Genomic DNA, 17,825 nt, shown 5'->3' on the forward strand with positions numbered 1-17,825 from the left:
TTAAACACACATAACAGCCATAATATAATATCCCCAATCTTCCGCTCAAACACCTCAATATTAAAACAAATATTTGGTTGAGACACAATAAAATTATTGTTGTATTTGATTGTAGATGTTTGAAGCAGCACTACAAATCCTAAAACACACAGTTGGTGTAAAGCTCAACTACAAACCAATGAATTTAGATATTATAAGACACTATAAGAGAAATAAACTCTCTGAGCAGAAGAAAACTCAGTCTGCAACAAAACTGGACGTCTTTCCTTTAAAACAAATAAAATGTTAGAGATATTCCTGAAATTACACACGACTGCGTTAAATTTAATGTAGTTTAAATAATGAATTAAAAATATGTATTTGTAATAACTGAATGATTTGTAATAATGTATTTTTATACTAGTTTATTACACATTATACATTCTATATAATATTCTACTTCCCCTTCCTTTACATTTTATACTTTATAGATTATACTTTATATTTTTTATCTCTATTAACATGTACATTCTTCAGTATTGGACAGAAGGAGAAAGTATTTATTTATATATGTATGTTTATGTGAAAAGTATAATTTGATTGAATGTGATTGATAAGATGCGGTGTTTTCGGAGCTCGACTGATTGTGTCTGAGCGCGTGCTCTGCTCTGTGTGTGCTGATCGCCGAGAAATCGATGGAAATGCGGAAGTTTTGATTCCGGCTGCAGAAGAAAATTTGAATTAAACAAAATGAAGTCTGGTAGGAGAAATATAGTGCAGCGGAAACGGGTTTTTTTTTATAAATATACATGTTATTTCACTCTGCTTAGGTTTATAATGTTTATAAATCGGATTATACCGCTTTCTGACTGCTATTATTATTATTATTATTATTATTATTATTATTATTATTATTATTATTAATCCTCCTCTATTTACAGATAAATTCGCTTTCATTTAAAAACCTTGTGCAGAATGGCATTTCTTTGCACTTGAATTATTCAGTGTTTTTTTTTTTTTTTCAGCTTTGTATGAGTTTGAAATTATATTTGAGATCTTTATGGCTTGTATGCTGTTTATTAAGGTGCGTCTAGTCTGCGCATGCGCCAATTTGCCAATATTCATTAATGGTGCTTCTTTTTTTACAGGAAGATGCTGATCGGAGGAGATCGGTTTCAGCTTCGAGACTCAGGCGTGATGTCCTGCCAGAAACCGAGCAGCATCTCTGTGTAACGGAGGTACCACCATGTCATCCACCTGCCCGTCCCGCTCAGTCCCGCCCCCTGCAGGGAGCGGCAGCACAGGTGAGGGTTGTAGGCGGACTTCGGAGCGCCACGCCCACCTCATGCTGGCTCAGATGAATAAAATGCGTCTGCGCTCGGAGCTGTGTGACGTGCGCCTGATGGTGGGGGGACGAGCGTTTCAGGTCCACCGGTTGGCCCTCGCGGCCAGCGGGCCGTATTTCTCCGCTCTCTTTAACTCGGCTATGAGTGAGTCACGTGAGGAGGAAGTGCACATCGCCGGCATCCAGGCTGACGTCTTCGAGTCCCTGCTGGAGTTCATATACACAGGTAGATACAAATCACAGGTGGAGACACGTTTTTGTGCTTATTTTATAGAGCAAGGTGTGTATTTTGAGTTGTGTGTGTGTGAGGGTGTGTGGAAGTGACAATCGAGAACGTCCAGGATCTCATGATGGCGGCCGACATGCTGCAGCTCGGAGAGCTCGTGCTCATCTGTGGAGAGTTCCTGAGAAGCCACATGGAGCCGAGCAACTGTGTAGGAATTTATCAGTTCCTGGAGCAGATCAACTACAGTGAGCTCCTGGAGTTCACGCAGAACTACATCCACGCCCACTTCCTGCAGGTAAACCCCTCCCCCCTGCACAGCACATCCACTTCCTGCAGGTAAACCCCTCCCACCTGCACACTACATTCACGCCCACTTTCTGCAGGTAAGCTCCTCCCACCTGCATATCACATCCATGTCCACTTTCTGCAGGTAAACCCCTCCCACCTGCACACCACATCCATTTTCTGCAGGTAAACCCCTCCCACCTTCACAATAAATTCAGGACCACTTCCTGCAAGTAAACCCCTTCCACCTGCATACCACATTCACACCCACCTTTTTACCCCCCTAGCTGTACCTTTAATGCCCCTCTGTCAGGTGTGTGAGGGGCAGGAGTTTAACCCCTAACCTACCTTTAATGCCCCTGTGTCAGGTATGTGAGGGGGAGGAGTTTAACCCCCTGGCTGTACCTTTAATGCCCCTGTGTCAGGTGTGTGAGGGGGGAGGAGTTTAACCCCTAACCTACCTTTAATGCCCCTGTGTCAGGTGTGTTAGGGGGAGGAGTTTAACCCCCTGGCTGTACCTTTAATGCCCCTGTGTCAGGTGTGTGAGGGGGAGGAGTTTAACCCCCTAACCTACCCTTTTAATACTCCTGTGTCTGGTGTGTGAGGGGGAGGATTGTTAACCCTTAACCTACCTTTAATGCCCCTGTGTCAGGTGTGTGAGGGGGGGATTGTTAACCCCCTAACCTACCTTTACTGCCCCTGTGTCTGGTGTGTGAGGGGGAGGAGTTTAACTCCCTAACCGTAATTTTAATGCCCGTGTCAGGTGTGTAAGGGGGAGGAGTTTAACCCCCTAACCGTACCTTTAATGCCCCTGTGTCAGGTGTGTTAGTGGGAGGAGTTTAACCAACCTTTAATACCATTGTGTCAGGCGTGTAAGGGGGAGGAGTTTAACCCCCTAACCTACCTTTAATACCCCTGTGTCAGGTGTGTGAGAGGGAGGAGTTTAACCCCCTAACCTACCTTTAATACTCCTGTGTCTGGTGTGTGAGGGGGAAGATTGTTAACCCTTAATGTACCTTCAATGCCCCTGTGTCAGGTGTGTGAGGGGGAGGAGTTTAACCCCCTAACCGTACCTTTAATGTCCCTGTGTACGGTATGTGAGGGGGAGGAGTTTAACTCCCTAACCTTACCTTTAATGCCCCTGTGTCAGGTGTTTGAGGGGGAGGAGTTTTACCTACCTTTAATGCCCCTGGGTCAGGTGTGTGAGGGGGAGAAGTTTTACCTACCTTTAATGCCCCTGTGTCAGGTGTGTGAGGGGGAGGAGTTTTACCTACCTTTAATGCCCCTGGGACAGGTGTGTGAGGGGGAGGAGTTTAACCCCCTAACTGTACCTTTAATGCCCCTTTGTCTGGTGTGTGAGTGGGAGGAGTTTTACCTACCTTTAATGCCCCTGTGTCAGGTGTGTGAGGGGAAGGAGTTTAACCCCCTAACCGTACCTTTAATGCCCCTGTGTCTGGTGTGTGAGGGGGAGGAGTTTAACCCCCTAACTGTACCTTTAATGCCCCTGTGTCAGGTGTGTGAGGGGGAGGAGTTTTCCAACCTGTCGAAGGATCAGTTGGCATGTTTGCTGTGCAGTGAGGAGTTGAGGGTCGAGGATGAGTATCAGGTGTTTATGGCGGCCATGGGCTGGCTCCTGCATGATGTCACACACAGGAAGAAACACATGGTGGAGGTTCTCGAGGCGATCCGATTCCCTCTGCTGTCTCCACAACGACTTTATGCCTACATCGAGGGTGAGTGTAGCACCTCGGGTTAAAGCAGGCAACTGTATAGTACTTTATATTAACTTACACTTTTAAGATAGCTATGTCGTAGTTACAGCATAATTACAGCTGTAGTTACAGCATAGTTATGATAGTTATCTCACAGTTAGCCCATAGATACGGCTTAGTTACGAAAGTTATGTCATAGATACAGCTCGATTATTTCCTAGTGATGATAATTACCTCATAGATACAGTTTATTTATATAGTTACCCCATAGATAGAGTTTATTTACAATAGTTACCCCATAGATAGAGTTTATTTACAATAGTTACCTCATAGATAGAGTTTATTTACAATAGTTACCTCATAGATAGAGTTTATTTACAATAGTTACCTCATAGATAGAGTTTATTTACAATAGTTACCCCATAGATAGAGTTTATTTACAATAGTTACCTCATAGATAGAGTTTATTTTCAATAGTTACCCCATGGATAGAGTTTATTTACAATAGTTACCCCATAGATAGAGTTTATTTACAATAGTTACCCCATAGAGTTTATTTACAATAGTTACCCCATAGATAGAGTTTATTTACAATAGTTACCCCATAGATAGAGTTTATTTACAATAGTTACTCCATAGAGTTTATTTACAATAGTTACCCCATAGATAGAGTTTATTTACAATAGTTACCCCATAGTTAGAGTTTATTTACAATAGTTACCCCATAGATAGAGTTTATTTACAATAGTTACTCCATAGAGTTTATTTACAATAGTTACCTCATAGATAGTTTATTTACAATAGTTACCCCATAGATAGAGTTTATTTACAATAGTTACCCCATAGATAGAGTTTATTTACAATAGTTACTCCATAGAGTTTATTTACAATAGTTACCCCATAGATAGAGTTTATTTACAATAGTTACCCCATAGTTAGAGTTTATTTACAATAGTTACCCCATAGATAGAGTTTATTTACAATAGTTACCTCATAGATAGAGTTTATTTACAATAGTTACCTCATAGATAGTTTATTTACAATAGTTACCCCATAGATAGAGTTTATTTACAATAGTTACCCCATAGAGTTTATTTACAATAGTTACCCCATAGATAGAGTTTATTTACAATAGTTACCCCATAGATAGAGTTTATTTACAATAGTTACTCCATAGAGTTTATTTACAATAGTTACCCCATAGATAGAGTTTATTTACAATAGTTACCCCATAGTTAGAGTTTATTTACAATAGTTACCCCATAGATAGAGTTTATTTACAATAGTTACTCCATAGAGTTTATTTACAATAGTTACCTCATAGATAGTTTATTTACAATAGTTACCCCATAGATAGAGTTTATTTACAATAGTTACCCCATAGATAGAGTTTATTTACAATAGTTACCCCATAGATAGAGTTTATTTACAATAGTTACTCCATAGAGTTTATTTACAATAGTTACCCCATAGATAGAGTTTATTTACAATAGTTACCCCATAGTTAGAGTTTATTTACAATAGTTACCCCATAGATAGAGTTTATTTACAATAGTTACTCCATAGAGTTTATTTACAATAGTTACCTCATAGATAGTTTATTTACAATAGTTACCCCATAGATAGAGTTTATTTACAATAGTTACCCCATAGATAGAGTTTATTTACAATAGTTACCCCATAGATAGAGTTTATTTACAATAGTTACTCCATAGAGTTTATTTACAATAGTTACCCCATAGATAGAGTTTATTTACAATAGTTACCTCATAGATAGAGTTTATTTACAATAGTTACCCCATAGATAGAGTTTATTTACAATAGTTACTCCATAGAGTTTATTTACAATAGTTACCCCATAGATAGAGTTTATTTACAATAGTTACCTCATAGATAGAGTTTATTTACAATAGTTACCCCATAGATAGAGTTTATTTACAATAGTTACCTCATAGATAGAGTTTATTTACAATAGTTACCTCATAGATAGAGTTTATTTACAATAGTTACCTCATAGATAGAGTTTATTTACAATAGTTACCCCATAGATAGAGTTTATTTACAATAGTTACCTCATAGATAGAGTTTATTTTCAATAGTTACCCCATGGATAGAGTTTATTTACAATAGTTACCCCATAGATAGAGTTTATTTACAATAGTTACCCCATAGATAGAGTTTATTTACAATAGTTACCCCATAGATAGAGTTTATTTACAATAGTTACTCCATAGAGTTTATTTACAATAGTTACCCCATAGATGGAGTTTATTTACAATAGTTACTCCATAGAGTTTATTTACAATAGTTACCCCATAGATAGAGTTTATTTACAATAGTTACCCCATAGAGTTTATTTACAATAGTTACCCCATAGATAGAGTTTATTTACAATAGTTACCCCATAGATAGAGTTTATTTACAATAGTTACTCCATAGAGTTTATTTACAATAGTTACCCCATAGATAGAGTTTATTTACAATAGTTACCCCATAGTTAGAGTTTATTTACAATAGTTACCCCATAGATAGAGTTTATTTACAATAGTTACTCCATAGAGTTTATTTACAATAGTTACCTCATAGATAGTTTATTTACAATAGTTACCCCATAGATAGAGTTTATTTACAATAGTTACCCCATAGATAGAGTTTATTTACAATAGTTACCCCATAGATAGAGTTTATTTACAATAGTTACTCCATAGAGTTTATTTACAATAGTTACCCCATAGATAGAGTTTATTTACAATAGTTACCCCATAGTTAGAGTTTATTTACAATAGTTACCCCATAGATAGAGTTTATTTACAATAGTTACTCCATAGAGTTTATTTACAATAGTTACCTCATAGATAGTTTATTTACAATAGTTACCCCATAGATAGAGTTTATTTACAATAGTTACCCCATAGATAGAGTTTATTTACAATAGTTACCCCATAGATAGAGTTTATTTACAATAGTTACTCCATAGAGTTTATTTACAATAGTTACCCCATAGATAGAGTTTATTTACAATAGTTACCTCATAGATAGAGTTTATTTACAATAGTTACCCCATAGATAGAGTTTATTTACAATAGTTACTCCATAGAGTTTATTTACAATAGTTACCCCATAGATAGAGTTTATTTACAATAGTTACCTCATAGATAGAGTTTATTTACAATAGTTACCCCATAGATAGAGTTTATTTACAATAGTTACCTCATAGATAGAGTTTATTTACAATAGTTACCTCATAGATAGAGTTTATTTACAATAGTTACCTCATAGATAGAGTTTATTTACAATAGTTACCCCATAGATAGAGTTTATTTACAATAGTTACCTCATAGATAGAGTTTATTTTCAATAGTTACCCCATGGATAGAGTTTATTTACAATAGTTACCCCATAGATAGAGTTTATTTACAATAGTTACCCCATAGAGTTTATTTACAATAGTTACCCCATAGATAGAGTTTATTTACAATAGTTACCCCATAGATAGAGTTTATTTACAATAGTTACTCCATAGAGTTTATTTACAATAGTTACCCCATAGATAGAGTTTATTTACAATAGTTACTCCATAGAGTTTATTTACAATAGTTACCCCATAGATGGAGTTTATTTACAATAGTTACTCCATAGAGTTTATTTACAATAGTTACCTCATAGATAGTTTATTTACAATAGTTACCCCATAGATAGAGTTTATTTACAATAGTTACCCCATAGATAGAGTTTATTTACAATAGTTACTCCATAGAGTTTATTTACAATAGTTACCCCATAGATAGAGTTTATTTACAATAGTTACCCCATAGTTAGAGTTTATTTACAATAGTTACCCCATAGATAGAGTTTATTTACAATAGTTACCTCATAGATAGAGTTTATTTACAATAGTTACCTCATAGATAGTTTATTTACAATAGTTACCCCATAGATAGAGTTTATTTACAATAGTTACCCCATAGAGTTTATTTACAATAGTTACCCCATAGATAGAGTTTATTTACAATAGTTACCCCATAGATAGAGTTTATTTACAATAGTTACTCCATAGAGTTTATTTACAATAGTTACCCCATAGATAGAGTTTATTTACAATAGTTACCCCATAGTTAGAGTTTATTTACAATAGTTACCCCATAGATAGAGTTTATTTACAATAGTTACTCCATAGAGTTTATTTACAATAGTTACCTCATAGATAGTTTAATTACAATAGTTACCCCATAGATAGAGTTTATTTACAATAGTTACCCCATAGATAGAGTTTATTTACAATAGTTACCCCATAGATAGAGTTTATTTACAATAGTTACTCCATAGAGTTTATTTACAATAGTTACCCCATAGATAGAGTTTATTTACAATAGTTACCCCATAGTTAGAGTTTATTTACAATAGTTACCCCATAGATAGAGTTTATTTACAATAGTTACTCCATAGAGTTTATTTACAATAGTTACCTCATAGATAGTTTATTTACAATAGTTACCCCATAGATAGAGTTTATTTACAATAGTTACCCCATAGATAGAGTTTATTTACAATAGTTACCCCATAGATAGAGTTTATTTACAATAGTTACTCCATAGAGTTTATTTACAATAGTTACCCCATAGATAGAGTTTATTTACAATAGTTACCTCATAGATAGAGTTTATTTACAATAGTTACCCCATAGATAGAGTTTATTTACAATAGTTACTCCATAGAGTTTATTTACAATAGTTACCCCATAGATAGAGTTTATTTACAATAGTTACCTCATAGATAGAGTTTATTTACAATAGTTACCCCATAGATAGAGTTTATTTACAATAGTTACCTCATAGATAGAGTTTATTTACAATAGTTACCTCATAGATAGTTTATTTACAATAGTTACCCCATAGATAGAGTTTATTTACAATAGTTACCCCATAGATAGAGTTTATTTACAATAGTTACCTCATAGATAGTTTATTTACCATAGTTACCTCATAGATCGTTTATTTACAATAGTTACCCCATAGATAGAGTTTATTTACAATAGTTACCCCATAGATAGAGTTTATTTACAATAGTTACCTCATAGATAGTTTATTTACAATAGTTACCTCATAGATAGTTTATTTACAATAGTTACCTCATAGATCATTTATTTACAATAGTTACCCCATAGATAGAGTTTATTTACAATAGTTACCTCATAGATAGAGTTTATTTACAATAGTTACCTCATAGATAGTTTATTTACAATAGTTACCCCATAGATAGAGATTATTTACAATAGTTACCCCATAGATAGAGTTTATTTACAATAGTTACCTCATAGATAGTTTATTTACAATAGTTACCTCATAGATCGTTTATTTACAATAGTTACCCCATAGATAGAGTTTATTTACAATAGTTACCCCATAGATAGAGTTTATTTACAATAGTTACCTCATAGATAGTTTATTTACAATAGTTACCTCATAGATCGTTTATTTACAATAGTTACCCCATAGATAGAGTTTATTTACAATAGTTACCTCATAGATAGTTTATTTACAATAGTTACCCCATAGATAGAGTTTATTTACAATAGTTACCTCATAGATAGTTTATTTACAATAGTTACCTCATAGATCGTTTATTTACAATAGTTACCTCATAGATCGTTTATTTACAATAGTTACCCCATAGATAGAGTTTATTTACAATAGTTACCCCATAGATAGAGTTTATTTACAATAGGTACCCCATAGATAGAGTTTATTTACAATAGTTACCCCATAGATAGAGTTTATTTACAATAGTTACCCCATAGATAGAGTTTATTTACAATAGTTACCTCATAGATAGTTTATTTACAATAGTTACCCCATAGATAGAGTTTATTTACAATAGTTACCCCATAGATAGAGTTTATTTACAATAGTTACCCCATAGATAGAGTTTATTTACAATAGTTACCCCATAGATAGAGTTTATTTACAATAGTTACCCCATAGATAGAGTTTATTTACAATAGTTACCCCATAGAGTTTATTTACAATAGTTACCTCATAGATAGTTTATTTACAATAGTTACCCCATAGAGTTTATTTACAATAGTTACCCCATAGATAGAGTTTATTAACAATAGTTACCCCATAGATAGTTTATTTACAATAGTTACCTCATAGATAGTTTATTTACAATAGTTACCTCATAGATCGTTTATTTACAATAGTTACCTCATAGATCGTTTATTTACAATAGTTACCCCATAGATAGAGTTTATTTACAATAGTTACCCCATAGATAGAGTTTATTTACAATAGTTACCCCATAGATAGAGTTTATTTACAATAGTTACCCCATAGATAGAGTTTATTTACAATAGTTACCCCATAGATAGAGTTTATTTACAATAGTTACCCCATAGATAGAGTTTATTTACAATAGTTACCCCATAGAGTTTATTTACAATAGTTACCCCATAGATAGAGTTTATTTACAATAGTTACCCCATAGATAGAGTTTATTTACAATAGTTACCCCATAGATACAGGAGAGAAATTTCTCCACTGTGGGACGAATAAAGGTATATCTTATTTACAATAATCACATCATGGTTATGGCTTAGTTACAATAGTTATAATGCCTACGTTAAAATATTAATGTCATAGTTACAATAATTTGCTCCTAGTTACAGCATTGTTACAGCTTAGTTATGAAAGTTATGGCTTAGTTCACATATCTACCTCATAGTTCTGATCATAGTTATCATTATAGTCACAATAGTTACTTCATAATTATGGCTTAGTTATTTTATTGTTACATCATAATTAAAGTTACCTCATAGTTTCATCGCTATTGCTTAGCGATTATTTTGTCATAGTTACTTGATTGGTACGATTAAGTTATGGTCATAGTTATGATAGTTACATCACAGTTACATCATAGTTATGACAGGCGTGACAGTCACAGTTACATCATAGTGACTTCTTAGTGACAATCTAAAAATTACATTGTACACTGTAGAGACTGTGTGTGTGTGTGTGTGTTTTTGTGTGTGTGTGTGTGTGTGTGTGTGTGTGTGTTTGTGAGGGACAGGTGTGAGCGACTTCAGCCTGCGGGTGGCGCTGCAAACCCTGCTGAGAGAATACACAGAGACGGTCAAAACCCCCAAAGACCCCAAAACAGTCGCACAACCGACGAAGACCCGGCCCCGGAGGAAGGCACGCAAATACCTCTACGCCATCGGTACACTCTGTGTGTGTGTGTGTGTGTGTGTGTGTGTGTGTATGTGTGTGTGAGACAGTTTTTATCACTCTGACATTTGTCCCCTTTTCATCCCATCAGGAGGTTACACTCGTCTGCAGGGGGGTAGATGGAGTGATAGCCGGGCGCTGAGCTGTGTGGAGCGATTTGATTCGTTCAGCCAGTTCTGGACAACGGTCTCCTCCCTCCATCAGGCCCGGAGTGGGCTGGGTGTCGCCGTCCTGGATGGCATGATCTACGTTATTGGAGGTGCGTACGTGTTATACTATTTGGATTAAGGTTAAGTAAGAAAATAGAAAAAGCTCAGAGAAAGTATTTTTGCTGTGTGTGTGTGTGTGTGTGTGTGTGTGTGTCCAGGTGAGAAGGATTCGATGATCTTTGACTGTGCAGAGCGCTATGACCCCGTCACCAAACAGTGGGCTGCTGTAGCATCACTTAACTACCCACGCTGTGGAGTTGGGGTGTGTCCGTGCCACGGCGCCCTCTATGCACTCGGTACACACAAACACACACACACACCTGCTAAACAGGTCTCCTAATCACAGAACATGAAAACCAAAACTCAGCTTGGGCCAAAGCATTATTGGTTTAAAAAAGTTACACACGTCTCTGACCTCTATGTGACCTCTGACTGTTGCAGGAGGCTGGATCGGGTCTGAGATCGGGAAAACAATGGAGCGTTATGACCCGGAGGAGAACAAGTGGGAGGTAATCGAGAGCATGCCCGTACCACGATACTACTTCGGCTGCTGTGAGCTACAAGGTAAAAATAAATATTTTTAAAATCAGTATCTAACCTGCAAATCTATTCTTATTTTACAGCTGTTACTGTACAGTACATACTGCGATGAGGGAAATATTTACCTCAGGTCATTTAGTGGCACTGGAATCTCAAGATGAAAACTATGAGCCATGTTTGACGTTAGCTGTGTTTACATTTATATGAATATTTAGACGTCACAGAGAAGCAGAGCAACATGAGCAATGTTCAGTTGTGTTACGCATTACTACAAAAGTATAAAGAAATTCTGTCTTTAGCTACATATTACATCAGAAATTTAGACAAACCCAAAAATTATTCAAGGTAGTGTACAGAAAGTCAATATATATTCAACTGTATATCACCACAGAAGTATAAAGAAATTAAGGCCTTAGATACGTATATCTACAATAAAACACTGTAACATAGACAAACTCAATATTTAACCACAGAACAGTTAAGAAACTTTATCTCAAGCTATAGTTTCCAGAGATAAATAGATAATCAATTTTCAGCTATATTTTACCACAGACAACCTTAATATTTAGCTATATTTTACTAGGGAAATATAGACATATATAATGTTTTTCTAATTAGTACCACAGAAACAGAGAAACACTGTAATTAGCTAAACATTAACACAGAAACAGACAAACTCAATAATTATCAAATTTTTACCTCATTATCATAGACAAACCCAAAATGTAGAAATGTCCCATTAGAGAAACTCAATTTCTAGCTAGACTTCACGATATTCAATGTAGTGTAAAACAATTTTTATCTATAAATTGCCACAAAAGTATCAAGAAATTAAGTCTTTAGCCATGTATAGCTTAATTTTACCACTGAAGCATAGACAAACTAAATGTTTATCCACATTTTACCACAGAAACAAAGCCAAACTTAATATTTAACTAATTGTTATTGCAGAAACATAACCAGACATAAATATTTAGCAACATTTTACCTCAAAAACATAGACAAACACAATATTTAGCTACAAGTTACCAGAAAACAGTTAAGAAACTTAGTCTCTAGCTTCAATTACCTATAGATTTTCAAAGTAGTGTACAGAAAGTTAATCTTTAGCTATAATTATCTATATATTGTCACAGAATTATAAAGAATTTAAGATCTTAGCTAAGTTTAGCATAAACATTTTAGCACAGATTTAAAATCAAACCTAATATTTATTTTACCACTGTTATGGGAAGAAACTTAAAGAAGTTGTAAATAATCTTTATCTATGCTTAGGTATTTATTGCCACTACATTTTGACCTATATTTAGCCACTTGTTACTACACGACAGTACAGAAATATAATTCTAAGCTATATTGAGCTACAAACTATTGCAGAAGCATAAAGAACCTTGATCTGTAGCGACCGCAGAAGTAGAAGAAAACCATGCTATTTAACTACATTTAGCTAAAAAATGATGATTCCAGGTTTCATCTATGTGATTGGTGGGATCAGCGACGAGGGGCTGGAGCTTCGTTCAGCCGAAGTCTACGACCCTATTTCCCGTCGTTGGCGAGCGCTGCCTGTCATGATGACGCGGAGGGCGTACGTGGGTGTGGCCTCGCTCAATAACGCCATCTACGCGGTGGGAGGCTGGAACGAGGCTCTCGGATCACTCGACACCGTGGAAAAGTACTGTCCTGAGGAGGTATGGTCTAGTGTACACTTTATTTACAACACTTATGTTCTTCGGAGGATAACAAAAACAATCAAAACTTAATTCCCTAACATTTGGTGTGGTGAGGTGAATGCTAACTCCTGTGCTCATTGTTAAGGAGCGGTGGGTGGAGGTGGCATCCATGTCGGTGGCACGTGCCGGTGTTAGCGTAGCCGGTGTTAATGGGCTGCTGTACGCCATCGGGGGCCGGAACTCTGGGCGGGATTTCTCCGCACCGGTTACCGTGGACTCGGTGGAGATTTACGACCCGCACCTGGACACGTGGACTGAAATAGGGAACATGATTACAAGCCGCTGCGACGGGGGTGTGGCTGTGCTCTGACATGCTCCGCCCCTTTCACATGTTCACGAGTTACGTCTGTAACTTACAGAATACTTGAGGAGAGCAACGGTTACGAGGTTTTTACCAGGACATGAAGGTGCTAAGATGTGGATGGTCACAAAACTTTGAGGCGTGGTCATGTGGTGGGGCATGGCCATGCTGTCACAGACTCCACCCCTTTTAGTCTAGTCCTCAAACGCTGTTGACTAACAGCATTCATGACATAAATCATTTATTAAGTCTTTCTGACAGAAATTTCACGAGTTATCAAGAGAGAAACAGATTACAAAACATTTCAAACTTCACTGAGATATTTCACGTAATGAAGCATTGGTGTGGTGTTTGTGTGTGTGTGTGTGTTATTATTGTGTTACTTGACGTACATTTCTTTCCTGTGTGATTAAATTAGCATTGAAGCTCAGAATAGAGTCTCACTGCTCACGCATTTCATCTGTAATCATTTACATCACTGAAAACATCCAAGCTACACCATGTGCCAAAAGTATGTGCACCCCAACCATCACACCCATATTTCAGGTCAAATCAAAAAGGTTCTAGACTGGTTCTGCAGGCTGCACGCACAGTCACAGAGAGCACCGAACTTCAAATATCAGTGCACCAAAGACATCGTCCTGTGTACATCGGGAGCTGAGCAACTATTCTGAGCACGTCAGCTGTGTCACAACTTCCCTGAGAACAAAGATTCCCAAACCCTGCTCCACCATGACGATGGAACAATCCTAAGCTCCATGAAGACGTGATTGTTTTTGTGAAAGTGTTGTTGGAGTGGAAGAACTCAACCGAACTGGAGACTCCTTACCTCACTAACATTCCTGTTAATGATGATCACTAACCCCCATGGCCATGAGCCAAAACCAGGTGGAGCAATGAGGGAATAAATCCTGTTTAAGACATTCAACTGGGAAAAAAATAAAAAAAAAGAGAGATTGCTCGGAATTTCACACACATTCATTTTTATTAGACCTGAAGGTTCATTTAAAAATTCATTTAAAAAATAAAATTAAAAAACAACAAGTGGTGAACGAAAGATGTGTGTGTGTGTGTGTGTGTGTGTGTGTATGAGTGATGAATTAAGAATCAATAAGGAATGATAGAACAGTAAGCTCTGGTAGTTGACCACAGTGATTATGGGTAATGTGCTGTTCAGGAAATTGGGTTAAACACCAGATTCACACAATCACAAAAGTGTGTGATTCCAGCGAGTGTGAGCACTGGAGAAAAACTAAACAAAACACTTCTAATTGGTCAGTGACTGCAACTGTTATAACGTCATCATGGGGTAGATTTTATACTGCAAGTCTGTCCGAGAAACAAAAAAACAAACCCCAAGCACCAAGTTGTTCCTGTCCATGACGCCATATTGTTAACAGTTATAGTAAATAAACAGAATGTGGAGTTACACGCCATTACCCAACAAAACCAGGGGAAATCATTATAACAATAATAATAAAAAATTTAAAAGTTTCCAGACAAACTATTTATAGTAAGAAATTTTCAAATCCTATATACAGTAAATTTGATTAAAAAAAATGCAAAACAAAGAAAAATTATTTAGAAATGTTTGTTTTTTAAATGTTTGTCAACTTCATATATACCAACTGAACTAAAAAACATAAAAAAGCTAAATAGTGATGGGCGACGTAGTGATTGAATATTTTTTTATAAAAGAAAATTTGGGGACATGATTTAATGGATATGATGTTTTTATTATTAGTAGTAGTATCAGGATTGATGATGTTGATATAATGTGAGGTCTGTATTGCTCTGCACCTTTTACAGTTTCAAAGTGTTCCTTGGCCTGTAAACATATTTAATTCGGTATTCTAATATAACTCCGCCCCCCATCAACCACACCTGTAACAGTGAGCAGGTGACCCCGCCCACCTTTTTGTTATTGGAAGGTGAACTCAGGAGGGAACGGAGTCATCTCTGCCTCACTGTAATTCCCCTCTCAGACAGCAGAGGGCGCGCAATACACTGGTGTTCCCGGTGTGTATTACCCAAAATGCTATGCAGTGATGAAAAGTTTGCCCCGCCACTTAATTATTGGCCATCAATTAATAAAAAAAAAAGATGTTTATTAAAATAAAGTTTCCCTGCTGAATCTGTGAGAACGTTCCTCAGCTGCTTGTGAGGGAGAGGAGTGTGTGTGGAGTGTGTGTGTGTGGAATGTTGCCTCTCTGAGCACTGGTCTTCAGATGCTGCACCTTCAGGCTTTACTGCTGTTTTTGACATTTTCTATTTCCTGTTATAAAAACAGAGACAAAAGGACACACCCCGTAAACCAGCTGTTACTATAGTAACCATCAGGTCTCAGATTGACCAATCAGAGTTCAGGAGTGAAAGCAGGAAGTGAAAGTGACCTGGAGCAGAGCAGCTTTTAGTTTCTCATACGCTTCGTCCAGATTATCGTTAACGATCACCACGTCAAACTGACCCGCCTCTTTACCTGCAACGCACAACATGCACAACTATACACAACTGTACACAACATATACACAACATATACACCACATACACACCACACAGCAACACAGTCGAACTGACCCGCCACTTTACCTGCAACGCACAACATGCACAAATATACACAACATATACACAACACATGGAGAACACATTTTGCATTGTGTGTATGTGTGTGTGTGTGTATGTGTGTATGTGTGTGTGTATGTGTGTGTGAAAAACCACATACTGAACTCCACTTCTATGAGTGCAGCCTGGAGCCTCTTCTGTAAACTCTCCTCCGTCTCTGTCTTTCTTGCCCTTAACCTCTTCTCCTAACACACATACACATACACATTAGTTTGTGTGTGTGCGTTTGAGTGTGTGTGTGTGCGTGTGTGTGTGTGTGTGTGTGTGTATATATACCAGCACATCCATGGATGGAGGTTGGATGGAGATGTAGATGGGGTTTAAGTTGGTTTTCTTGATGCTCTTCACACCCTGCATGTCGATGTCCAAAATGCAAATCAAATTTTGGGCTTGAACGGCCTGAACTGCAGCTTTACTGTAGGAAACACACACACACACACACACACACACACACACACACACACACACACACACACACACACACACAGTCAAATTAGTTTCAGCTGTAAGAACACTGCAAACTATCCAGAATGTCAACATTTAACTCAAAAATGTTCCGTATAAAAAGAAAAAAAAACATGTAAATGTGATGGAACCAGCGGAAAATTTTAAGTGTAATTTAGGAAACACTGTGATTACACAATAAATACACCTAGCATCAAACTGCTAACACGGTAACCATGGAAACGACACAGCACCATCTAAAACATAAAAAGTTGACTTCAGAACACACTGTAATTACACTGTAAGTACACAGCATCAAACTGCCAACAATGTAACCATAGAAAAGACACAGAATAATCTAAAACGTCAACGTTTACCTCAGAAAACACTGTAATTACACTATAAATACACTTAGCATCAAACTTCTAACGCAGTAACACAACTAGGGCTGCTGCTATCAGTTGTTTTAGTAATGGAGTATTCTAACAATTATTCCATTAAGTAATCTGGTAAGTACTTTTTCTTTATTAAATGCTAAATACAGTGCCACTGAAAGACATGATCAGTCTATAATTTATTGGTAGGTTTGTTTGAATAGTGAAAAAAATCCAGAAAAAATAATTTCAAAAAAGTTTTTTTAAATTCAAGCATTTTAATGAGTGAAATAAGGATTTGACCCCTTCGCAAAACATGAAAAACCCTTGTTGGCAATCACAGAGGTCAGAAGTTCTCCTAGTTGGCCAACAGGTTTGCACACATTTCGAGAGATTTTGTCCCACTCCTCTTTGCAGATCCTCTCCAAGTCATTAAGGTTTAGAGGCTTTTGTTCGGCAACTCGAACCTTTAGCTTCCTCCACAGGTTTTCTATGGGTCTGGTATGGGTTCTAAGGTCTGGCTTGGCCACTTCAGGACCTTACTGTGCTTCTTCTTGAGCCACTCCTTTGTTGCGTTGGCCGTGTGTTTTGGGTCATTGTCAAGCTGGAATACTCATCCACCACCCATTTTCAATGCCTTGGTTGAGGGATGGAGGATCTCTCCCAAGATTTGATGGTACATGGCCCTGTCCATTGTCCCTTTGATGCGGTGCAGTTGTTGATGTGGTGCAGTTGATGTGGTGCAGTTGTTGATGTGGTGCAGTTGATGTGGTGCAGTTGTTGATGTGGTGCAGTTGATGTGGTGCAGTTGTTGATGTGGTGCAGTTGATGT

The 17,825-nt window shown here is 36.8% G+C and overlaps 3 protein-coding genes across 9 annotated transcripts in view; 2 read left to right on the forward strand and 1 right to left on the reverse strand.

Moving 5' to 3' along the window:
* Nucleotides 1-17,825, forward strand: part of LOC310725889 (uncharacterized protein) — a 537,758-nt gene that overhangs the window by 437,180 nt on the left and 82,753 nt on the right. The gene's annotated exons all lie outside the window — the stretch shown is intronic.
* Nucleotides 626-14,007, forward strand: ipp (intracisternal A particle-promoted polypeptide). The gene is made up of 10 exons (XM_083540980.1): nt 626-739; nt 1,128-1,550; nt 1,634-1,845; nt 3,349-3,568; nt 10,616-10,765; nt 10,865-11,032; nt 11,141-11,278; nt 11,424-11,546; nt 12,990-13,210; nt 13,338-14,007. Exons 2-10 carry the CDS (start codon nt 1,226-1,228, stop codon nt 13,560-13,562), a joined length of 1,782 nt encoding a protein of 593 aa, XP_083397106.1. The 5' UTR covers nt 626-739; nt 1,128-1,225; the 3' UTR covers nt 13,563-14,007.
* The window catches only part of guk1a (guanylate kinase 1a), a 20,684-nt gene continuing 17,374 nt past the window's right edge, over nt 14,516-17,825 (reverse strand). For 5 of the 7 annotated variants that reach the window (XM_083541038.1, XM_083541037.1, XM_083541036.1 and 2 more), the window contains exons 5-8: nt 16,452-16,590; nt 16,276-16,360; nt 15,947-16,032; nt 14,516-15,828 (exon numbers count right to left, since the gene is read on the reverse strand). In XM_083541038.1, the coding sequence (XP_083397164.1) occupies nt 15,793-15,828; nt 15,947-16,032; nt 16,276-16,360; nt 16,452-16,590 (346 nt within the window). In that variant the 3' untranslated portion in view covers nt 14,516-15,792. Of the gene's footprint in view, nt 15,829-15,946; nt 16,055-16,175; nt 16,361-16,451; nt 16,591-17,825 lie in introns of all 7 variants that reach the window. The other 2 variants (XR_014533539.1, XR_014533540.1) reach the window with 1 other exon arrangement.

This window comes from Silurus aristotelis (assembly GCF_946808225.1).
Source record: "Silurus aristotelis genome assembly, chromosome: 5".
In the NCBI taxonomy this organism is placed as follows: Eukaryota; Metazoa; Chordata; class Actinopteri; order Siluriformes; family Siluridae; genus Silurus; species Silurus aristotelis.